Here is a 25,342-nt window from a genome sequence, read left to right as displayed (position 1 = left end):
CCCAAAAATCTTCTGAATCAGCCCATCCCTCCACTGACCCAGTGGGGTCCAACAAATCGCTGACTCTATATCCAGCCAACCTCGTCGAGTTCACCAAGATCGGCATGCAACTGATTGGCTGCTCAGTTACCTAATTATCTTCTAGAATATTGATCGATCGACCATTTTCAATGGCCCATCTGATCTCCGGCAGTACCAACATGGCTTTGGCACATATCCGATGAGTGGTGCCGGCCAGCCCGTATCTCCGGCAAAAAAGCACCGTATACTGTCCGGCTTTAGCATGAATCTAGCTACATTTCTCCCTTCGGAAAGCCTCGCCGCTTCGCTCTCTCGTTCGCTTGCTCGCTCGCGGAGATACTCCTAGACCTCGGTCGGTCCTCAAATTCATCGGCAATGGCGACCCCGCCGAAGCCATGGAAGGCGGAGTACGCCAAGTCGGGGAGGTCTTCGTGCAAGTCCTGTAAGAACTCCATCGGCAAGGACCAGCTCCGTCTCGGCAAGATGGTTACCGCCACCCAGTTCGACGGCTTCATGCCCGTAAGACCCCCCCAAAAAAAATCGTCTTTTCTTATCTTCCTACATTGGGGTTCTTCGTAGGGTTTTCTCTACTATGTAGGCTATTTCTTGATGAGATGATTCATATCCTTAGCCATCGAGTTCTTCATTGTACGATTTTGGAGCAAATTTTGGATTTTTTCTTGGCTTATTTGTTTTCCTTTTTTGAAAGTTGTGTCTTTTCTTTGGTCGCCGTGCTTGCAGGCATTGTTTTACAGAACGAGGGACTTGGGTTCTTGATTCTTGCCATTTTGTCTGTTCTTGAAATTTGTGATCTTTTTATGCTGGTTTTGATCAATTGTTTGGGTTTTGTTGGAATTCTTCAGACAAAATCTTTTTTGTATGGTCGCCTTGATGTCATCTTTGTTGCAGATTGAAAAAAAAACATCTAGTTTGCTGTGGTCAATCTATTGGTTCTGGAACTAGTTTAGGCGTTTTCCTTATTTTGATAATTAGGGCTTTAGTTGGAGCTGCAAGTGGAATATCTCATGTCTTGGTAGTTGTTTAGGGTTCAATTAGTCTTTGCGAAGTATATCAGAAGGTCTTGGTTGCTTAGTGTGATAACAGGCCCTTCCTATGGTTGTATCCAGGGGTTATCTTTGTGGACTTAACGAGTACTCGAGGATTGCAAGTCTGGTGACGGAATATCAAAAATGCATGTGATTTCATAAACTTTCAGAACTTTGTCGTAGCTTTTAAAATATAGTTGACTTTGCGAGCTCCACTGCCACGATCACACTTGTGTAACAATACCATGACATGATTTTTTTAATAAAAATAAGAACATCAGTTCTTTTGAAAGGGCTTACTTGGCTTTTGCAAACTATAGCAGTTAATCCTATGACAACTATAAGAGTCCCACTTCAATTCAAAAAAATCAAGTTTTTTTTTAAATAATAAAACTCATCCAGATTTCATGCTAGAAATTTGGAACCAAACTCTGACCAAATTGTATAATATGCCTAAATTCTTCTTAGCATTCATATTTTTAAAAAACATTTGGAAAATAAGAGGCTTCGTTATGGAAAACTGCAATTATTTTTTCTTTTTCTGGGTCCTAGCAACTGACCTTGAAAAATATATCAGCTATTGCATTAGAAAGTCCAGCATGGTTGTTTTCTTAATACTATTCAAGTGGATTTTTATCTAGGAATAATAACTACATCAATGAATATCATGAAGTTCTGTGGAGATATGCACTCTAGGGACCAGTCTCTCATTTTTGTTGTTAGTTCTTCCCTTTGTTTTCTTCCCCTTTCCACGGCTTTATTTGGTATGCACAATAAAAGGATGGAAGCTGAGCTGGTAAAATAGGGTTCAAGGCCACAACCGTGGAGAGTCTGTCCAAGGAATGAAGCTAGTACACTCCTATGAAACCTAGGGAGATGGGTTTGGTTAAGGTAATTCCACACAAAGGTCTCCAAGTTGATTGAATGCAGCTTGCTTGATATTTTATCAGAGGGCCCAGGCTGCCATCATCTCACATATATGTGCATATAGCATACCCTAGAAATGATTAACATCATTTACAACCAAAATTGAAATATCCTTTCTCCTTCCAATTAGTGATAAATGGCCCGGTTTTATGTTCTGCCACTTTTGCTTTGCTGCCCTGTTCTTCTAAAGTAAGTAAAACTTTAGGCTAATTTAAGTAATGTTTCCTTCTTTTCCATTATCAAATCATTGATTATTATGATACACTGGAGCACTTCATTTGGTAGGTCTTACATGGTAGGTGAAGTAGATGAAAAGGTCTGACAATCTGAGAAACTATTGTTGTTGATCTATGATCCAACCTTGGCATTACCACTTCATATATTTCCTTTATTTAATCTGAAGCCATTTTTGTATTAGCAAAATCCTGGGCATGTTGACTATGTGAATCTAATACCAAATTGATGCAAGAGAACCCAATATTGCCCATACAAAGTGCAAGAATTTCTTGAATCCAAATATTAATTCAATCAAATTATATATTTATATATTTATATTTCAAATAGGGATTTCACCTTGATTCCATTTAGCTTGTCATTTCGTAATGTTCAATTTGTTGATGAAGCCTTTGACGAACAAATGCTTTGACATCTCAGCAAGGAATTCTTAATAAACCTCATTCAATTTGCATGGTAGTTAAGGCATGCAAGAATTAGTAGAAAAGTTCTGCTGCCAGCAATTAAGTAGTAAATTGAATTAATATTTAAGGATAGATGTTATTCTTTCCCTCCTATCTTTCCCTCATGCAAGAAGTGTAATTTGAGGCATATGGTGCCTGTACCAAAGTTTTAGGTGCACCTTTAACTTAGTTTCTGGCTATCAATTTGTCGTGTGGCGCTGTGGGAGTGAATGTCTCGATATTTGTAATTGATGCCATAGATCCTTTAAAGTCATATGCATAATTGAACTAATCTTTTATATTCATTTTGTGAGTTGTTAATCTTTAAAATAAATATAAACTCATATGTCAAAGTAATTTGCTAAATTAAATATTCTAATGCTGTTTTTGTTATCACATTTTGACAATCATTTATATTTCGTTAAAAAAATACACGCACTTAAATGGTAGAATATAACAGTTTGGATTGTTATCTAATTATTTAGAATTATTTAGAACTGCTGTCTTTTCTTTTTTAGTTTTTATGGGGTGTCCATGCATGCATGTTATTCTCAAGTCTAGATACACGAAGTTCTTGTTCCCATTCCTTGTTCCCATACTGTGGCTTATTTCCCATTTCGTAATTGTTATTTGAGCTTATTCTACCCTATCTTTTCATATTTTAGTGGTGCACATAGTCATCAAATTTCTTGCAAGGTTCTTTAATGTTATCATTGCAAATTATGAAATTCTTCATTCATGCAATTTTCATTTATGACAGGTGAGCCAGCATAGAGTTATAAACAATCTGTTGCCTTAATTTTTGTTCTCTATGTTCTGTTTTCTCCAGATGTCGTTTAACTCTACCTGCACCTGCAAGTATCTCCACTTTGCATCACCTTTTCACCTTTTACTTCTTCCCCTGCTACCATTGTTGGTTAAGAATTCTGAATTCAAGTCACACTATCTTCTGTTGTATATGTGTATTGATATGTGTGTCTAATTTCTTGTTATTTTACTACCATCTGAAGATCTAATATTTCTTTTTTCTCCTTGTTTTTTTCGGGGATTCAGATGTGGAATCATGCTGGGTGCATCTTCAAGAAAGGAAACCAGATTAAATTGTATGTGTGAAATAATCAGTCATAGTAATAATATTGAGATCTTGTCCAGTAGTTGAATTGCTTTCGAGATTTCCTCACTACATTTCATTTGTTAGATTAATTGCAGAAGTCTTGTTATAGTCTACTTATTACCTGAGAATTGACCCTGGTGTCTAACATTGATACCAGTGTTGATGACATTGAAGGCCTAGACTTGCTTCGTTGGGAGGATCAACAGAAGATAAGGAAGTACATAGAGGGTGGATCCGTGAGTACAACTGCTGTTAGTAATGATGAGTGTGCCGTTGAAGTTTCTCAAACTTCTCGTGCTGCTTGTAGGCGTTGCAACCAGAAAATTATGAAAGGAATGGTTGGTAATTTTATATGAGCTTTTCATTCTACTTTAGGATGTCACAGATTGCATGTTGCTTATGGGAAGCAACTGTTTCTAGGGCTAAATTAACCCCATTTGTCAGTCACTCTTGAAGGTTTTTGCATGTAGCTGTGTAGTGTTCTGCAAAGAAACGTAATTTTAGTAGCTATGGGATGCCGTCAGGGAAAAAAATGATGTTTGGCAAAATAATTAACAAAATTCTTCTCGAAAACTTTAAAATGTGAACCGAGCTTTTAAAGTATTGCTCCTACAATATGAACCTACAGTGCTGGAGTTGTTTTTATAGGTAAAAATGCAAACATTCCTGATATTATCTTATTTGGGTGCCTTTAATGTTGTGAAAGTCATATATTGCTTATTGATATTGATATCCAGCATGGGATGATATCCTCATATATTTGCTTTTATTTGCATACCCCTTTTTAAATTATTATTTGGGCTGGAGTGCTGGAATTGATAAGAAGACAAGCATATATGAGAGATAGTTGGGGTGTTAATAATGATCTGAGCAGTTGAATAATATTTCTGATGGTAGTAATTTTATTGATAAAGGGTGATCACTCATCAGTTCATCCCATCAGTGTGTTAATAAACTTTAAATCTTTTAGAGGATAAGGGTGAGATTGTTCGAACTCTGATGCACGCTAGAAAATATACGAATTTCTGAGAAATAGTACAAACAGCTTTCTGTTTTTAAGTCTTTATTTCAAATTTTTTGCCTTGCTAATTGAAAAATGATAAAGAGCCACATTTAAAAAAAAAAAAGAATATATAAGCAGTTTCTGTTGAACTTCATGTTGGCCTTTACCTTCCAAGTTGACATTGCACCACAGATTGCAGAATATCTTTTCCAGAGTTGAGCTAGAAGCAATATGGATATTTGACGTTGACCCAGCCACTAGTGTAATATAATACTAACATCAACTAGAATACAAGCTCTACATATATTGCTCGAGCAGTTGGCTGACATGTTGTTTCGAAATTTGGTTGTTTTTCATGCATCTTGCTTCTTGTTTAATCAGTTTATGCTGTTATGGCTTATAAAATTGCTGAACTCTTCATTACATGTTATTATTCATCACCAGTCTAGATGAGCATGCAAACATCTTGCTAAAAATGTTTCTATATAATAGGCTAATATTAATATCCTGTGCGCAAACTATTCTCAGACTTGCTTCTATGAGCTAGTGAGACGATTTTAGATATATTGTGGCAGTTGATATATTAAAGACAGATTATCATTTGAGGGTTCTGTAGGTTTCATTCTTCATCCATATCATAGTACTCATTACATAAATTCTGTTTGGTATTGTAGCTTCCTCTTTTTCGTGAGGTAAAACATCCATATTTCTGGTTTTTATATATAGGCATTGGCAATTTGCATAATTCCTGTACCCATTAAGAGGCACCTAAAATAGGAACAATGCTGCTAGGGACTTAATCTTTACCAACCATCTAAACATTAGGATATGAGTGGCATAATCTCTTCCTAAAGAGCACATGAGTTTAATTCTCAGGAAGGTCTAGAGATGACTTTTGACTTGACGAAATCAATGCAGAACCAAAATCAAGCAATGGTTCCAAAACACTTACTTCAAAACTTATAAATCAGAATATACTTGATCAGGAATGTGGTTTTCTGCTGTTCAGCCTTGAGCTTTTTGGTAGGACTATCTTATGCTTCACATCTATCACTTGCATTACCTGAAGCCCTTTGTCTATAACAATCTCCGCATATATTCTGATGCTGAAGACACCTTTAATTAGTTTAAATTCTTAAATTAATTTCACTTTTGTATGAGATGTACGATTTACAATCATTTGGTCATTAGCAGTTCTTTCACATTGTGAGGTAGGTTGATCTCCAACTTCTGGCAAAAAATAAGTTGACAATATTAACCTGTTATCAACCCAAGTTTGAGGGTCAACCAGCAGGAGGTAAATCAAAGGGGAAAAAACTTAAGAGATAGGAGACGGACATTCATATTTAATGCAGTCATACAATGCGAGAAGGAAAGGCAAAGAAAATGTAAGTGGTCAAGAAGATATTGTAAGAGATAGGTTTACTCAGTCATATTTGACTTGTGCCTTTCTTCCCCTTTCCAATCATTTGTAACTTGAATAATTTGGTTTGAATCAATATGCTTTTGTCCCTAGATCATATTACGCCAAAAATAGGAAAAAGCTTGTCCACACGAAGGTAGAATAAAACAAGCTCAGGTCTTCAATAAAAAAAGGAAGAGATCAGTCATTAATTGCATGCATTATGTCTCCTCAAAGTTCAATACTGGGTTTCACATCAATTTTTTGTAAGTGATTCTCTGTAATAAAAAAATTTACAGAGCCACAATTTTTTTTTAAAAAAAGTTTAACATTTTTTGGTGATTCATTTTAGTTTTAAATGTCTTTTGACTGGCAACACAGAATAGCCAGTGGATAAGTTTTTGGTGTTCTCTCTACCTATCATTTATGATGTTTCCAAATAGTATTATATATCTTTAAGATGCTTATCTTCATTTATTTCATATGTTACTGTATCTTGCTCTTTTGTTCTTTAAACAGATATAAATTGAGACATTTGAAGCCACTCCTAGTGCCATAACCGTATCGGTAGCCATAAGCCTCAAGCCTCATCCTCAATTATCAAGTCACTTTTAATTTCACTTTTTACTGCAGTTCATGGATCCTAGAATGCTTTGATCTGACTTTGCTACTTTTTATGTTAGGTTCGTTGCTCCACCAAGCCCGAGGGACAAGGTGCTAGGGGCCTTGCCTGGCACCATGTTAATTGTTTTATAGAGATGTCTCCATCCACCATTATAGAGAAAATTTCTGGGTGGGATAGCCTTTCACCCGAAGACAAGGTGACAGTTACTGCACTTGTTAAAAAGGATAAATCTAACAACAATACAGGTATTAATGTGAATTCAATTTTGATGAGGTTCTTTCAGATTTTGGATGGTATCATTTATTGTAACCATCGTCATGTCTTTCTGACTTTTTATTCCTCTTTTAGTTTCAAATGCTATAGAACAAGAACAACAAGCTTCAAAAGGCACTAAGCGCAAAAAAGTTGGGAGTGAAGATCAACACTTTAAAGTTCCCAAATCTGATGAAAATGATTCAGCAGGTGGGGCATTGAGTAAGCAAAATCCTGCTGAATCTGGTAATACTTATTCTAGCTCCATTGAGTCCGAAAAAAAGCTGGAAGAGCAAAGTAAAGCATTGTGGGATATAAAAGACAAGCTTAAGAAGCATGTGACAACTGGAGAGCTACGGGAGATGCTGGAAGCTAATGGACAGGATTCAGCAGGATCAGAATATGATCTACGAGATCATTGGTAATTTTTTTAAAAATTTTGTTATGGTGTTTAGTATCTTCATGATGCCATTAATTGGACATGATAATTACCATGATATTGATTATTATTTCTGTGACTAAAAAACCTGATTAATCTTATTTCATTTAGACACAAAAGATGGAGCAGCTCGGAGTACTGCAATGAAAGTGATTTGGAGTTGTGATCTTAATATTCATGTTTAGTTGACTAGTACTAGCATGTCCAAGGCACATGATAGCTTCAAGAGTTAGGAGAATCATAGTAATCTCTCTAATAATATTACTTGTCGTGACTAGTACTGGGCATTTAATGTAGTCCTGGTACATGCTTGTGAATTCACCATGGAGAAGGAATTGTTGCTGGTTAGTTCAAAGATCAGTTACCATAGTGGCATTTACCTCCAAATTGATATATAATATACTCTACATTACGAAGCTTGGCCTAACCATAAAGCTCTATGAGGTTTTCTGCTGATTAATGCACACATCATATTCTGGTTTCTGGTATGTTGCCATCTTGTTTGTTTATCTGACTGCAATTTTGTGATCTGATGCATTACTGTTAGAAACTGGACTTTCTGTTTAAATTCTTACCTTAAGAGTATTTACTGCTGAGTGCTGACAAACAGCAATATTTCCATTTTCTTGTTTAGTGCTGATGGGATGCTCTTTGGAGCTTTGGGTAAGTGCCCTATCTGTTCTGGTTCCCTGCATTACTCTGGAGGCCAGTATCGTTGCCATGGCTATGTTTCAGCATGGAGTAGGTGTTCTTACTCCACAACTGATCCTGTACGCCTAAAGGAAAAATGGAAAATCCCAGAAGAAACAAGTAATCAGTATCTTCTAAAGGTACATGAAATGTAATGTTTATCAAAGCCTATGCAAAGGGTTCTATCAGTTGCTAATTCAATCCATGATATGCTGCAGTGGTTCGAGTCTCAAAAGGCGAACAAACCTAACCGAGTTCTTCCTCCTCCATCTTCCAATAAATCTTCTTGTAGTACTGGTATGCAGTCGCATCCATCAAATGATGACAAATTGGAGAGTTTGAAAGTTGCTATAGCTCGAGCACCTCGAAAAGCCATCGTAGGTTGTCTCCCTAAAATTTCTTGTTTTACACATTTGTGCTCAATGTGATGGTTGTCTTTGAAAAAGTGAGAATGTTTTATATTATTTCTTTCTTCTCTATTATTTAAGATCGTGCCTCTTCTGGACTTGGCCATGTAATGACAGAAAGCTAGATGATGCGAAGGTTGCGATATCTGGTTCTACCATGTTTTCTATGTTTAGAATTTCTGTAATTCTTTTTTGTTGTACTACTATATTTTTTCCATTTAGAGTTGCAAGGAGATTTACATATTGGAAGTTTACTTACATTTTTAGTGATTAAACTAGGAGGATTGGAAGCACAAATTTGAGGAGGCAGGGGGGAAAATTCATGCCAAGATTAAGAAGGGTATATCTCCGCATTCCAAATTGGGTTGCAGTATAGTCTCTTTCTTGCTTTTTGTTGTTCATATTCATGCAAATCATGTTGTACAATTGATATCATCTCACTGGATGTTTTTGCTGCGTACAGATACTAATTGTTTGGTTTTGATTGGAGAGATGGATGACAATGATTCTGAAATCAGAAAAGCCAGGTTAGTTGCACCTCTGGGTGCATCTGATATTTGTTGGTTCTTCATTTGTTCTGTGAACCATACTACAACTTTGAAGTTTTGCCTAAGGTATATAGACCAATTTGGCAGGAGAATGAAAATACCCATTGTGAGGGAGGATTACTTGCACGAGTGTATTAGAAAGCAGAAGAAGATTCCTTTCGATTTATATAAAGTTGAGGCGGCCTCTGAAACTTCTAGAAGTGGTATGGTCACTGTAAAAGTGAAGGGGTGCAGTGCTGTACATGAGGCCTCTGGTTTGCAGGACTCTGGCCACATTCTTGAGGATGGAAACAGCATCTATAATACGACCTTAAATATGTCGGACCTTTCAACTGGCATTAACAGGTAAAATTTCCATATTAGGAGATCACCTGGATTTCTATTGTTAACATGCAAGTCACATGAAATTTACTAATTCTAAGGGAAAGGAGAATATGCATCATTAGCATGCCTTGATGTTAATGAGCTAGCATTGATTTTGTTTGTTCATAATGGAATGACTGTTTGTTGCTTCCATTCTCTAGTGGAGCAATTGCTCGATATATGCACAATATGTATAACACAATATAGTAATCATATGATCTTCATACTGATGAACATACCACAACATAATTATCAATATTTGTGTGCAACAAAAAAGTTTTCGTGGAGAAAGGAAAGATGGTTATTCATGCAGGACATCATGAGAAGGTTGACCAACAAAGTGGATTAAAATTGTTTACACAAAGCAGTCTAGTGAGAAAATGATGGTCGCATGCCTATGATGGCTGGAGTTTTGCTTATCTAACAGTATTCTGGTTGTCACATTGCAGGGTGTCAAATGTGGCAACAATTATTGTTACCAGTTGGCATGTCCCAGTGCCAAATTATCTTAGGAGCATAGGCCAAGGTGAATTGCTATGCATTACTAGATAAATGTGCATGCTTCTTAAGCTTCCAAGCGATAAGATAGTCCCTCTGAAAAAGATGACGATCAAGAGAAGACTAGTGTCTTATTAGTGAAAGTGAGAATGTGGAAAAATATTAACATGGTGCTAGTTCCATGAAAATTCGAGAGAATGCATCATGCTGCAGAGTGTTTCGTGGGATAACAAAATAGTTTAGCTTGTGTAGACTGTAGATATACTTGCTTGTCAATTCATTGGCATGAACATGTGAAAAGCATAGCTAGTCACTATTACCTTAAGTGTCAAATGAAGCTATATAGGCATGGTGAGAATTCCAAACATTAAATAAGCAATGGAAATGAAATCAATTATCCATATTACAATGAAAAGCAGATTCCTTTGAACATATAGCCTCCAGAGGAGCAAGAAAATGATGAAGAGAGTTGCTATATCATTTCAGATTTTTTGAAGTGCTTTCTGAAGAGGGTTATACCTCCCATAGTCATAATGTTGTCTGCATAAGCAATGAAGGCAACATCCTAGGTGGTGGAATGGATGAAAATATCATAACTATACTTGGTGCTCAAGAAACCTTGTTGCTTGAATTACTTTTGCCAGATTTCATAAGCTAGTTAGAGAGGAGCATTTAAGTTATAAATGTCCTAATGAAGACTATAAAACTTATAAGGGGATGAGCACTAGCCTACTTTCGGAGCATTTAGGAACTTATTAATGTGTTGGAGTGAGGAGAGATGTGCTTGAGAAAAAAGGAACCAAGAATGTGTTGAAAAGGTGTATAAGATAGAGTCAGTTTATTATTAGATACAACTTCCCATTTTGTGCCCTTCTTTCCACTATAAATGAACTTCATTGTTAAAAATTACTAGGTACATGATATATGTGTTTGTAAACTAACATGCATTGGGAATGTCAGAAATAGGTGTTGCAACTAGAATGAAAGTCTAAAGCAAGGCTCGCCAAACTGTACCAAAGGTTGTATTGGTTGGCGACCAGTTTGGTACGGTATGGGTTCATATTGTGCCATTTCGGGGCATAATACTGAAATAGGGAGAGAGAGAAGGGGACACGAGGAGAGGGAGAAGGAGGGGGAGGGAGGGAGAGGGAGGAGAGAAAGGGGCGCTGCTAGAGTGGGAGGAGAGGGAGAACCTCCCCCTGGAGCTCTTTGAGGCTTCGACCACCAACTGTGATGTGGTCGGGAGAGAGGGGGGGATGCCGAGGAGGGGGGAGCGGGAGCATCTCCACTTGGAGCCCTTTGAGGCTTTGACCACCATCTAGATGCGGTTGAGAGAGAGGACCTACCTTCTCTGCGGTGGCCGGTGTGGAAAGAGAAAGAGTGGTGGAGCTAAGATTTCGTCTTTGAGAGTGTTCAATAAAGGTTGGGATGGGGGGGGGGGGGGCAAGCGAGAGGTTATAATGGCCAAACTGATCCAACTGGCTAAACCATTCTAGGTCGGCATCGGTTCGGTTCAGTACGAGCCGAACCACCCGATTTGAATAGGTTCGGCACTAAAGCTTATGCAATGCCCTAAGCATAGGATTTGCTTTACAATATTGTATACCCGCCAAGCTTGAATAGTGGGTACTATTGAAATGAAGACCCTAACAATCGCTAGACAAAATGATATCATGTTGTTAGGAATATTAAAATCCTTATGATTTAATTATTGGCACCACTTGTGAAGCCTCCTATGTGATTTGTTGTGTGAAATCATTTCTTGGTTGCTATTTTTTTTTAGTCGTGCACCTTGCTAGTGAATAATGCACAGGTTCTATTTTTTTGGTACATCATCATCTTTAAGAAAATTAACTATTAAGTTTAACTGCTAAGATTCCTACTCAATCTCATTTTGATCATATTATACTTGTACAAAATTGCCATTTGCGAGTGCTTTCCCAGAATGGGTTATTTATTTCTCCAATTGGCTTGCCGTTAGTGGGGTTGGCAATTGGTTTTGCTGGGTTGGGTTTGGGTCAAGTCAATGCCCCATATCAAGTCTGTACGGGTCTGATGCAATCTGAACCCGACCTAATTTGCCAGCAAGTTAGGAATGTCTAACATGACATGGATCTATCTAAACATCCTATACCTCATTTGCTGACCAATTTAAGGGTAAGTCTAACTTTGTTTTTTTTAAAATTTTATACTATATAGGCAATCAAAGGTTTAGGGCTTTAGGCTATTCATTTTGGGCATTTTTGAGATTCTAAATTGCACGTTAGATGACACATGGAAGGGAAAAAGAAGAGGAAAGGCCTTTAATTTGATGATGGAACCCAAAGCATAAGCTCAGCCCTCACACTCTTACTATCAAAGAACTCCGCTTGCTAGATCTCGATGGTCAGCAGTGCCTTGACAACATTATCCCTTGCCTTTTTACTGGTCCCTGCCCTAGTATCAACATCCGCTAGATCCATTAAAGTTCGCCTTTGAGAGAAGAGGTGGGGGGGGGGGGGCAGCATCAGTATCCACCAGAGCTATCATCCATCCTTGAGAAAAGAGGATGTGGACTGGGGAATTGAAAGGGCGGTGGAGGTGGGGGAGGAGATGGGATAAGGGAGAAGATAATGGAGAGGAGATGGAACCAAGACGAGGAGAGAATGACCAGGCAGTAGGATAGTACTGGTTGATGTTGGTTGGGAAGTTAAGACAGGAAATATAAGTGGGATTATAGTTTTGTTTTAGGTTTCCACTAAAATATAACACACACACACATATACATATTAGAGCAAGGTTCATGGTTTCAGTATCGGACTCCGTTCCAGTACCATCCGATTACAATGTCGGTATGTGGGACGGTACGAGATGGCGAGGTGTACAGAGTATCAGTACGGTATGAGATTGCGTATCGGTTCGGTACTCTCCATACGATTTGTACCATTACAGTACGGTACTTTCGGTACGGTATTGATCGATATAGCAAATCTTGTATCAAAGTATTGTATAGAATATGTCAAAGGGTTTTGACTTATTGAATTAGAACCTTTTGATCAAACCCAACTTGACCCACTAACAAATCAGGTTTACTTGACACGTAACCAAACTGTGTACCTAGTTGTTTGGGTTAAATGGGTGGTTAGGTCTGGGTTGGTTTGGATAAACAGTTCCACCCTCACCTACCATGCATATTTGACTGATTGAACTGGTTGCACCTGAATATTATTGGATTAAACAATTTTACCATCCATTTCATAGCAGAAGAAAAATATCATAATTCTTTTTCTCTTGATTTTGGTGCTTCCATTTAAGTGCTTGATTTGATTTCTTTTTCCATTTTTGGTGTTCTTGGGTATGAATTCCATCTTCATTATTTTCAGCACAATTCAAATCTCATTGTTGTAGTATCAGATCCTTCTTGTTCATACTTGGAAGATGTCTCTAGTATTGCATGCTTTCTTTAAAATATATATGTGCTATTTGGATGATAACCAAGTTCTAAAAGTTGGAATTTTGAAAATTGTACTATTGGTTGTTCTTGGTGCACCTAGTCAACCATTCCCATTTTTTCAGTTTTGTTTAAAACTGTGTATGTCACTTCATTCACATTGGATGGGGGTGACAATGCTTAGGCTATTTAACCTGTTTAACTTGTTCCAATTTGTTCTAGGTCGGGTTGGGTTACTTGTTTAATAAAATGGTCAGGTTTGGGTCTGGATTTTTGACTCGTTTAATAAATAGGTTGGGTTCAGTTGATAGATTTTTGTGTTATTCTATATCTGATCTGATCGATATCTGATCCGACCTAACCCAATTGCCACCCCTAATATTGGACTACCTTTTTTTTTTGGCTTAATTTGGTTTTTGGCTGCACTCCTGTATTTTGTGGATTTATTGTTTCTGTTGGAGTTGAGGTTTTCCCCAGCACTTTGGCACATTAGTCACCCTTAACTATCTTTCCCTTGAGCCATTTTCAATTTACAAGGTGAATCTAGAAGATTCTATTATGGGCTACTAATTTCTAAGATACCTATGGAAATAATTGATTGCCTATTCCCTAAACTTGTCAAATAGGCCATATCCAGTCAGAGATGCATAATCTTTGTGCCTTCCGGTTATATTTTCATCACAAAGAAGAGAACGAGCGAGTGCTAAAGAAGAATATTTTGTATCGTGCTTGTTAAGAACCCCAAACCAAGGTTAGCAGAACTGTCCCAAACCGGACGGTTCCGGTCGTACCGAGCCGTCCCAGCGGCGGACTGGGAACGGTTTCGGCAACGGGAGAGGGAGAAGGAGAAGGAAAGGTAGGAAAAGAGAGAGCGAGCGGGAGAGGAAGCTCTTTCGGGCTCCGCAGCCGGCAAGCAATTTGCCGAATTCACTTAAAAATTGCGAAATAAAAAAAAAGGGCCGGGCCCAGTGAAGCCTTCCTCCGCCTCCTGCCTGGGTTGCCGGTCTCCCTCCTTCTCTCCTCCTCTCTCTCTCTTTTCCTCTCTCCCGTTCACCCTCTCCCCCGCCTCCTCTACTGTGTCGGTACAGGCCCGCACGGCGAGGGCCTGTACCGTCCTGTGTCGCCGGGTAACCAGTTTGGGGCCTGATACTGGCACAACAGACCATGCCCCAAACTATCCAAGCTTTTTATGAGTATTGATTTGGCTTTGAATCTACTATCTTCCAACACTCGTATAGAGTTGTATCTTTATTCATAGTAATTTGCATGAATGCGCTTATCGCAGTGGTGTTGTCATATGATCCAAGTCTTCCAAGATGTTCACATCTGTTTTAAGTTTGGTTGTGGCAGAATGCTCATCTAGATGAATTAATTCATAAATTTTGGTGTGAGACTATATGTCTTTGGTTCATATCAATCCATACAAGTAATGCTTTCTTACAACTGTCATACTAACCCTTCTATATTCTTTTCGATGAACCTGACTATCTTTTCTATACTTGAAGTTATTATATCCTTCAGATCATCCAAGAGGATAAAGGATCAGCTTGTTATGTATTCCGGAAGTGGGGCCGTGTTGGCAATGATAAAATTGGGGGGACCAAATTGGAAGAGATGTCAAGTTCTGATGCAATTCAGGAATTCAAGCGTTTATTTCTTGAGAAGACAGGAAATCCTTGGGAAGCATGGGAACAGAAGAAGAACTTTGAGAAGCAACCAGGCAGATTTTTTCCACTAGATATTGTATGTGTGGATTTCACACAATTGTTTCAATTTGCACACAAGCTTTCATAGATTTCTGATTTTTAAGAGTCGTCTATGAATTTGTGGTTTTGTAGGATTATGGTGTCAAGCAAGTACCAAAGAAGAAAGATTCTGCCAATACAAAGAGCCTTCTTGCTCCTCAATTAATAGAATTGATGATGATGCTTTTTGATGTTGAAACTTACAGGTTATCACTTACTGCTCCTTCGCATTTTGGATTTTTTCCCTTTGTTGAAAGATGCCTAAAGGGTTACATATGCCTTTTCAGGGCTGCTATGTTGGAATTTGAGATTAACATGTCCGAAATGCCACTCGGAAAGCTAAGTAAAATGAATATCCAGAAGGGTATAAATTGAATCCTATGTGTTCTTGTCCAAGATGCGATACTACATTGTTGTGGCAATCTCATATCCATTCCAGCATGATGTTATAATGCAGATTGGTAAATGCTTCACTGTGTATTTAGCTATTTATTATAAAAGTTTTTGTTATTGTCTTGCAGGTTTTGAAGCATTAACAGAGATACAAAATTTATTAAATAATAATGCTAGACATGATCCAGTTGTTAAAGAGAGCTTGATTGTTGATGCCAGCAATCGCTTTTTTACCCTTATTCCTTCAATCCATCCTCATGTGATAAGAGATGAAGATGATTTTAAGGCAAAGGCAAGTACTTATGTGCTGCCATATGCATTGATTTTTTTTCTTTTGTTTTCATTCTTTTAACACGTGCAATTTTTAGATCATGTACCTCAGCCAATTGAAATCAACTTTCTATTCTGTCATATATCTAGCTATGACTTTGTGGCATGACAGCAGTTCACATGGTGCAATTGCTGTTTCTCCTGAATTTCTCTCTTTATCACTGGTTCTGTGTGCTGTTCTCTGCTATCCATCTCATCTTTGTTTAGCATAGTGTCTTTGTTAAAAAGCTCTTAACATAAATATGTTGGGTCAAATTTTCTTAATCTAAAGGATGAGCTTTAATGGCAAAATAGTGCTCTTTCATATATACAACATGTACATGTAAGTATGTTTTATTTGCAGAATGCACCACGATTAGAAGAAAGGAAGCTTATCATTATATTTCATGTCATTCTGAAGAACAGAAATTAATAAATACTTACAAAGGCTTTGTATTTGAAGTAGGAAACTCTACTGAAGCTTCCAAAGCTATGTTCTTCCTGTGTAACTAGAACAATCCAAAATTGGAGTCGGTTTTGGGAATTTGGCTGGTGCTAACCTTTGATAAAGTGTTGCATGATGTACTCATGGTAGTCGCATAGCACCATGCAAGACAATACCCTTTGGTACAAGCTACATGCTCAAGCAACACGTTAGAGCTTATATAATAAATCAGAGTGTGGCAGTTTGCATCAGTCCATGCTGATTCATACTCCTCACACACTAGCAAGGATCATATGGACCTGCATAGGGTGATATACATATTATGGATTTGTGCACATTTAAATTGCTGGTCTCATGACACTGATTGGCACATGTTTTGTTTTTTCAATTTTTTGAAAGAATTTTCTCAATATCATGTTTGGTTTTGACAAATTTTAAGAAGATGTGGAAGTGTTATGATATTTTGTATTAACTAAAATTGGAGAAGAAGATTTTTTTTTTTTTTGTAAACATAAGGATGGCTATCAGTCTATATATCAATAACATTTATATTTTCATGTGTTAAGTTGTCATTAAAGAGTTAAATAATATATTCCAGCCCTAAAAGAAAGTGAATTCGTAAGAAATTGATCTTTTGCTTGTTTAGCAAGTACAACCAAATTTGATACATTAAATGAACTCAAACATTGCTTTATTACTTCAAATTGATAATTATTTTTGTTGATTTTTTTTAAATTCTTTTTCCAATATTGACTTGATTGTATAGTTATTTTCATCAAGAATGTTGAAACTGGAGCTGAAACTACTCAAACTAAAACCATTTGGCCTGGCTGAAACCGGAAGCAAAAGCAAGCTTCCAACACTTATTTGGAAATTTGGATACTAGATACTTTGCATGGCCTGTGTATATGGGATTCTAAACTGGGGGAAAAAAGTAATAAAACTGATCTTTGCCATTTAAATGCTTTAAAGTTGTCTAAGCAAAAAATGGTACATGAAGCCTATCCTCTTAATTTTGATGGGCAAACTTTCCATTTTATTAGCCAACAGGTTCTCTTGATCAAATTTACATGCTATGTGGTCTGCTTTCTTTAACTGATGGACAATGCATTTGCTTGAATCCAAGGTTCACCGTACCGGTACCGGACTCCGTACCGTTGCCACACTAGCATAGTGTCAGTACGGAACAGTACGATATTGTGGCATACCGAGGGTCGATATGCCACCCATACTAGTATCGGTACCAAACCGGTACGGTATGGTATGTCCGGTATCGTCCGGTACGGTACGGTACAACATACTATACTTGAATCGATGAGCCATATTTTGCCGGACCTCTAATGGGTGAATACCTAATGGTAGAGTTCAGACCAATTGACTTGCCTTTTAGATTGATATACAATCCCCTAATACAGTCATTAAATTGGCCATCTCCATCAATGGATGAGCCAGATATGTGTATGCCTTTTTCAATTGATGGGACTAACACTGATCTGGATGGCCAGCAGGCCCCAACCAAGTGGATAGTTTGGATAAGGTATGGGTTGGTTGTTGAGCTCCAACTCATCTAATGGTCCTATGGTTGTCATCATCAATTGGATTGGCCAGACTCAACCTGGCTTCACCATTATGAATGTTCAACTCTTACTTTGCTTTTTGGATCGAACAATGGTGTGCTCAATTGTACTAGACCTGATGACTATGAATTATGATAAACTCTGCTGGTCTGACCTCAGAAGTTGATAGCTTATTTTCACAATAACTCCCATCAGGGTATAAATTGTCATACATGTCAGTTAGGTGATATTTGACGGCCCACAGATAATAGGGGCAACTACCCCTCTCCAAATCAGGCGAGGAAGGTTGTTTCTACCTTCCCAAAATATCCAGCAGGCCTCCCACCCTATTTTTGGTCAAAAAGGTTCATAAAGAACCATATGGGTACCAAGCAATTCCCAAAATGCTACTAAGCACTGCTTGTAAAAATATGCACATCATAATATGTTCAAAGAACGGATTCAAGGAAACCTTAGAATTCTCTCCCCCTCATAATTCTTCAAGAATAGATGTTAGAATTGATGGTCTATATCAATGAATGGAATCCATTGAGAATTCCTTCTCAAAGGAGTATGGTCTATATTAATGAATGGAATCCATTGAGAATTTCTTCTCAAAGGAGCCTTAAGCTTTATTTAGATAGAAGCACCAGTCTCAATCTGTCAAGGAGGGTCTTTGGCGCTGCTTTTAATATGAACCTATTCTCTAGCAGAGAATTCTAGGAGCCTTGGTCTCTGTTTATCTAAAACAGTTGGTCTTATTTCATGCAATGGAAGGTCTTCCTGTCAAATGGGAATTTCACTGCTAGTGGAAAGTGTCCTGGATTGATTTCACTGATATGATGTCACTGGCCCTGCCTTCAGATAAGGACTCATACTGATGGTAAAGGCCTTCATGTAAGAGTCTTTGTGACTCCATACTGGATGAGGTTACTGGTCTCAACAATGCGAGGAATGGCCTAAGGCCCTGCCTTTAAATCAAAAACTCCATCTTAGCGGAGATTTTGCTGACAAGGACTCTTTGGCTCAATATTTGTGAGATCATAGATCTGTGTATTGAAAAACATTTGCCATTGCCTTCACTTCAAAATCCCTACAGTAGGCATTTTGATGTTAAAGAGCCTTTGGCTTTATATAAAAGAGATCACTTATCTCAATATTATGGAGGTAGGTTACTACCATGCCTTGAAATTCAAAGTCCCACCGTTAGTGGGTGTTTGGTATTGAAAGAGCTTTTGGTTCCTACATAAATGAGGTTAAATCTTAATAGCAGCAGATAAGGCCTCTAGCCTTGCCATTATTCCAAAACCCCACCGCTAAATGGAGATTATGGAACAAAAGATCTTTCGACTTTATGTTGGATGAGATCATTGATCTTGCTGAAATCATGGAAAGATCTTCTGCTTTGCATCTAAATTAGTACTTCAGTGTGTGTAAAACTTCTGATGCAGAAAAAAACATTGACTCCTATAAAGAGAAAATCTTTGATTTCAGCAAAGAGGGCTGCTAGCCCTGGTTTTGATCCTATCAAGGGAACTGTTTCCTGTGATCCCATTCTGATTTACATTCTGTAAGCACCGAATTCTGTCTGGAATATAATCTAAAACTGAAGGACAAATGAAGCGTGTATATGGTTGGTATACACTATAAACTACATTGCAGATTAATATGGATTTTTCCTGAAGTATTATAGATATGTTAAATTCCCAGAAATTTAATGGTGGTGAATGGTGCTTTGACTTCATTTTATGGTCATTCAAAATCACTTGAAATCATGACAAATTACAGTTGGAAGACAGATGCATATTTAAAATTGATTCAACAACTTAACCTCTTCAACATGGCCTTGGTACATTGTCAGGGCAGCAAATGATGTTTCCTGAATGAAATTGATTGGAATGATCATAGTCTTTATCCCCAGTTATCTGACCAATCAAATTGTGAATGATCCTTCTGTGAAGGGCGAAAAAATGAGGGTTAGTTTCCTGGATTCCTAAAAGTGAGGAATTTTCACATCCTGAAACTCTAAAAAATTTGATTTTTCAAAACACTTCAATGCTGGAAATCCTATAAACAATGGACCTAATTGGAATGGAACTTTGAAGTTTCATGTCGTGAAAATCTCACGAAACAGAAATTCGATCAAGAAAGTTGTTATTTACATTGTTTTGGTCAAATAGAACTCCAAAATTGAAGAATTCCACATTTTAAAATTCTGATTTGAAAGAGCTCAAATTTAGAATGTTTATTTCAATCTTCATAAAATAAAATTCATGTATTAAAATTTTTTTCTCATTTGGAAACCAAAATTTCTTGCATTGGATTGTTTTCATTATGTAGAAAACTCACAAGGAAGAAGAGTTTCAGTTCACGGAACTTTGCTTTCTGAAGATTTGTTTAATCTATAGCGAATTATCTGCAATGAATTACTCGTTCAAAGAGTTCAACTCATAGATCTTGTAAGTCTTGAATTTTAGAGTTAGTGAATCTCTACTTGGTGAGCTTCAGTTTATGAGACTCAACTAAACAGAAGTCTACTATTAAAAATAATTCTTATACCTAAACATAGTTATAATTTCAATATTTAACATGAAGTTCCCAAAATCTGAGTTGCAATCTTTGTAGCCAGAATCTTCTATCTAGTGTAATGCACCCACTTCAGAATCTTCTTGAAATCTCGAATCTGCACCTACTTTCTAACCTCTTTCTTACTAAAGGTGTTCTGAGATATCTGCTTAGCAAAACCTGCTCCCACATCTACGCCCCCAACCTGCTCCCGCTTCTGGCAACTGAGCTTTCATTATGTGAATTTCAGATTAGAAGTTTCAGCCCTTGTGAGACCCCTCTATCTTGAGTTCCAAAATATGAAACTAAAGTGCTATTTAAGTTCCAAAGTTTTTGCACATGTAACTCTAATTAAGGTTTTGACGTCTGAAACTTTCAATTTGAAGCTTCAACCCTTACAAAACTCCCCTTTTTATTAAAAAAAAAAAATAATATCATAAAAATCTTTATATTAAGAATTTCAAGTTTATGAAGCCCCACATGCCAATCAGTCAGAGTATCAGCACATAAAATCTTGAAAATCAGAGTCAACCCATAAAACTTTATATATGTTTTTCAGATTAGCTGAAACTGAATATAATGAGTTTTGACTTTCCATTTGTGAAACTCAGGTTGAAACTGGTGAAACTCAGGCTGAAACTCTATTTTCAGTTGGAATGTCGGCATATGAAATGTTTGGTGGTGGCCTTGTCCCTATATTTATTTTTTCCCCCTCAAAACAAAGACATATAAAATGTTTGACATCTGAGTTTCTAATATGGCAAACTTTTTATAATGAGTCTCTATTCATGACAGTCTATAACAAGCTTCCATTAATGAAACTCCAATGAGACTGAATCTTTATTTTAACCTTGAGAGTTGAATGCTTGAAATTTGTGAAGTCTGAGTTCCATACACAATATATTGGGTTTTTGACTAATGAAACCCAAATTGGTTAAACTTGTTAGTTTAGTCTTAGGATATTAGTTGAGGAAAACACATGTTTAATAAATTCTTTGAACTTCTCATGTCTTATTTTCTTCAAGTTCAAATTGGCCCTCTTGTCAGTAAACTGGGCAATATAGAATTATACAACCATCTTTCTGTAGCTCATCTTTGATGTACATCAATGCCGATTTTCTTTGATAATGTAAAACGGGATATGCCCTTTTAATTGTACGGCATGAAATTAATCCTCCAATGACATTACATATAATAATTCGTGATGTGTGTATCAGTCTTCTTCTTAACACTCATGAGATATCTTGATTGGATATAGTGAACAATAGACTCGAGTTTATTGAAGTCCATACCTACACAAATTAATATGCCCTCTCCCATAGAAAGAATGTGATGGCACTGTGTCAAAATCCATATTTTATAATATGGCTACCTCAGGAAATTTCTATTTGTTTTTAGGGGCAGACTTCTGTTAAGCTATATCAATAGAAATTACACAATTAATTGAGTGAAAAGATGATGCTGGCTGATGATCTAAGCTATTTAGGGGGCTTTAAATCTCAAACATAGCATGTCTCTTTCAATTGACTGGATAATTGCCATCATAGAAAACCATGAACAGTTCACATATAAAGATGATGAACCTTTGGTTACACGGGTGCCTGGCAATACTGGTATATCCTGGTTTTGCGTGCATCTTCTTGTGTAAAATATGGTCTTTAAACTTGATTTATATTGTATGTCGTGATTAATATTGACACATGCAATTCTTTTTCTACTGGTCACTGTTCTCAACTTATTTTGTTAATTATGTTAACCATCAACTGAAATGGGGATCCTATAATGAGGTTGTTGAGATGATAATGATGAGAGTTGCTCATCAGTGTTGTCCAGTTCATCAATGTTTCTGAAATAGTTGTCCTTCATATGAAATTAAGTAGTTTCTTTATTTCTATGTAATGCATCACTAAGTAAACTAAGTAGATTCTTGTTATCATATAAAGTGAAGCTTTATGCTTGTCCAATTTCAGGTGAAGATGCTTGAAGCTCTTCAAGACATAGAAATTGCTTCTAGACTAGTTGGTTTTGACAGTGGAAATGATGAATCTCTTGATGTGAAGTACAAGAAGCTCCGGTGTGATATTACTCCATTGCCTCATGATAGTGAAAATTACAAGTTGGTTGAAAAATATCTCCTTAATACTCATGCTCCCACACACAAGGTGTGATGCATGTTGCCTTCTTATAGTTTTGAAAAATTGTTGCTTTGCCATCTTTATACCTTTCGCTTGTGTAATTTGTATTTTCATCTGATTCCTAGGAGTGGTCACTTGAACTAGAAGAAGTATTTGCACTTGAGAGGGAAGGAGAATATGATAAATATACACCATACACAGATAAACTCCAGAATAAGATGCTTCTGTGGCATGGTATGTTATGATGGTTAAACTTCAAATTTATGCTCTAAGTCTTGTAAATGGTGAAGGTGGGTATTTTTATTAGGCAAGTTCTTGTATTATAGTTTGATTTTGTGGAAAAGGTGTAGAATAGCACCTATACTACTTTTTTTTCTCCAATTTTGATATGTTATGCATGGCATTTTGAAGACAATGTGATTTGGGGCAGCCAAATGTCAAGGATTGGGGAAAGTTATTCTAGTTTTGTTGGTTTCAACGAGAATTATCCAAGGGCATTTATGTGCTAGACAACAAGCTTAAATATTTATTTGATGGCAGGTTCACGGTTGACAAATTTTGTGGGTATCCTCAACCAAGGACTGCGAATAGCACCTCCAGAAGCTCCAGCAACGGGTTACATGGTCTCTCTCTATCTCTTATCTCTGTCTCTCTTTCTGTGCGCTTGCACAAGCATGCATGCATTTTATGTCTGTGAGCGGGGCGCATGCATGCTTGTGCAAATACTGGTGCATGCATGCATGAGTGCATAAATTTTGTTCTATTCATCATGTTTGTATATGATTTGGGTATGCGGACAGTTTATTGCAAAGGAATTTACTTTTGTGTTTCTCATGTTATGGTTTATAGTTTGGCAAAGGGGTTTACTTTGCTGATCTTGCTAGTAAGAGTGCACAATATTGCTATGTGGACAAAAAGAATCCCGTAGGTCTGATGCTTCTCAGTGAGGTTGCTTTGGGAGAGATTTATGAGCTCAAGAAAGCCACGGTGAGTGTCTGACCCTTGCTGAGGTAGCTTGAATTCATTCATTACTTGTATGTCATCTATGATTCGTAGACAATGAGAATAGTGTCAACCTAATTCAGTTAACAACTTTTTTCATGATTGTTGTATCAGTAATAGGCCTCTTATTTGCATAATTTGGTAGCTGTTGTTCATGTTTTTAGTATCAATCATAGTTTTCACTATTTGGAAGCGTTCGTTCATACCAGTAGTTGGCCATTCAACTTTGTGTTCCAAGATGCCGTCATTTGCTGCTTAAAATTGTTAGAAAAAAAACTTAAAATCTTCACTGCAGCATTTGTAAGCGTTAGTCTGATTATATGGAGCACATTTTTTTGTACCAAAGTATATGGAGAAGGCCCCAAAAGGAAAGCACTCAACCAAAGGACTTGGCAAGACTGTTCCTCTGGAGTCAGAATTTGTAAAGTGGCGGGACCAAGTGGTCGTGCCTTGTGGAAAGCCCGTTCCATCATCTATTCGAGCATCAGAGCTAATGTACAATGAGTACATTGTTTATGATACAGCTCAGGTTGGTGGTGAATGCTCTTCTCTCTCGTCTGTGCATACACCCTTTAGCCCTGACATCCTAGAGAAACATTCATTTAGGAAGCCACGTTCTAAATTCAGGTTGTCTTGCTGATAAATTGAATTGTTTTCCCTCATCTCTGTACATCTTATTTCAGTTTGTGCATTTGTGTGTGTGTGGACAGGTCAAGTTGCAGTTCTTGTTGAAAGTGAGGTTTCATCACAAGAGGTGAAAGGTTGTTGTTTTGCAGATGATATTTTTGAGGATGCTTGGAGGATTCCAGTGATCAGCAGGGTAGAAGAGGTGAATGCGCTTTTTGAGTTGGTGCTTCTTAGGCAGTTACAAGCATCAAGGTTTTTGCTATAACTAACTATTTTTGGATTCCCCAAAGTTCTTTTTTCAGTAAATGCAGACTATTCCTGTAAATGTGTAATTCAAAGTTTATGTTCTATCAATCTAATGGGCTAGCTTGTCTTCTTTGTACCAGAAAAGAAGAAGGGATAACTTTTCTTCAAAGTTAGTTGTCTTGCGGATAGTTTTTGTCTTGCGGATTGCTTTTCTTTCTACTCGAGGCACCCTTTTTGTCATTGGCTCCTTCAGTCCAATTGAAACATCCGCAATGGCTGAGGAGAGACCTTGTTGAATCACATTAGTTGCCTCATTCCAAAGAATCCTACATTGTCCATACTCAGTATGGATGGGTTTGTGGGTCATGTCCTATTTCAGTGCTCAGGGGTGATGCACGTTTGGAGGCTATTCGATGTTTCCCCAGATGTTTCCCCATCTGTTACATTGTCTTCGCCCCCTTTAGATACTTTACCTGGAGGGGGGTAGGAGCATAGATTTTAGCAAGTTGCAGGGGATTCATGCCACCTAAATCATATTCATATATGGCTTGCAAGAAATGGCTGGCATTTTTTGGGGTAGAATGCAGCCGCCTAGATTTACATTTGTGAGAGCATTTATGTAGGTGGTGGAGGCTATCTACCTGTCCATTGTTGGAGACTCCTGAGAATTCTGCATCTCCTTGGATGATTTTCATCATTTGGGAGCCTCCGTCTTCTAGGTTTTTTAAGATCAATTTTGATGATAGAGTTGTGAATGGAGGCAAAAGAGGGTGCAAGATTCATTATCAGAGGATCAAACTTCAGTTTTATGTCTATGGGTGGCTGCCAGGATACTTATGTCTCAAGAGCATAAATGAGAGGGGCATGAGAGAGAGTC

General features: G+C 37.4%; 1 protein-coding gene across 2 annotated transcripts; it reads left to right on the top strand.

The window, feature by feature from the left end:
- Window positions 1-155: 155 nt before the first annotated feature.
- On the top strand, window positions 156-24,634 carry LOC103715477 (poly [ADP-ribose] polymerase 1-like). Of its 2 annotated transcripts, XM_039123609.3 has the most exons (20): window positions 156-540; window positions 3,725-3,774; window positions 3,943-4,123; window positions 6,874-7,060; window positions 7,164-7,488; window positions 8,141-8,336; window positions 8,415-8,573; window positions 8,883-8,943; window positions 9,067-9,130; window positions 9,239-9,496; window positions 14,948-15,185; window positions 15,281-15,393; window positions 15,475-15,551; window positions 15,709-15,872; window positions 22,426-22,617; window positions 22,716-22,824; window positions 23,131-23,213; window positions 23,440-23,577; window positions 23,939-24,121; window positions 24,303-24,634. In XM_039123609.3, exons 1-20 carry the CDS (start codon window positions 397-399, stop codon window positions 24,348-24,350), a joined length of 2,970 nt encoding a protein of 989 aa, XP_038979537.3. In that variant the 5' UTR covers window positions 156-396; the 3' UTR covers window positions 24,351-24,634. The 2 variants fall into 2 exon arrangements, with proteins under 2 accessions (XP_038979537.3, XP_088574284.2); XM_088718158.2 differs by lacking the exons at window positions 23,939-24,121; window positions 24,303-24,634 and adding an exon at window positions 23,888-23,911.
- Window positions 24,635-25,342: the final 708 nt, after the last annotated feature.

Source organism: Phoenix dactylifera, chromosome 3, assembly GCF_051530095.1.
Source record: "Phoenix dactylifera cultivar Ajwa chromosome 3, Ajwa_hap1_PhDact_Kaust_v1.1, whole genome shotgun sequence".
Lineage (NCBI taxonomy): Eukaryota > Viridiplantae > Streptophyta > Magnoliopsida > Arecales > Arecaceae > Phoenix > Phoenix dactylifera.
This window is presented reverse-complemented; position numbering and strand designations above follow the sequence as displayed.

What these genes read in the sequence shown, in the direction of transcription:
- LOC103715477 (XM_039123609.3), top strand. Translation starts at nt 397, where the DNA reads ATGGCGACCCCGCCGAAGCCATGGAAGGCGGAGTACGCCAAGTCGGGG. An exon ending in CTCATGCTCCCACACACAAG is followed by an intron (nt 22,618 to 22,715) that starts GTGTGATGCATG and finishes TCTGATTCCTAG; the next exon opens with GAGTGGTCACTTGAACTAGA. An exon ending in CTCCAGCAACGGGTTACATG is followed by an intron (nt 23,214 to 23,439) that starts GTCTCTCTCTAT and finishes TATGGTTTATAG; the next exon opens with TTTGGCAAAGGGGTTTACTT.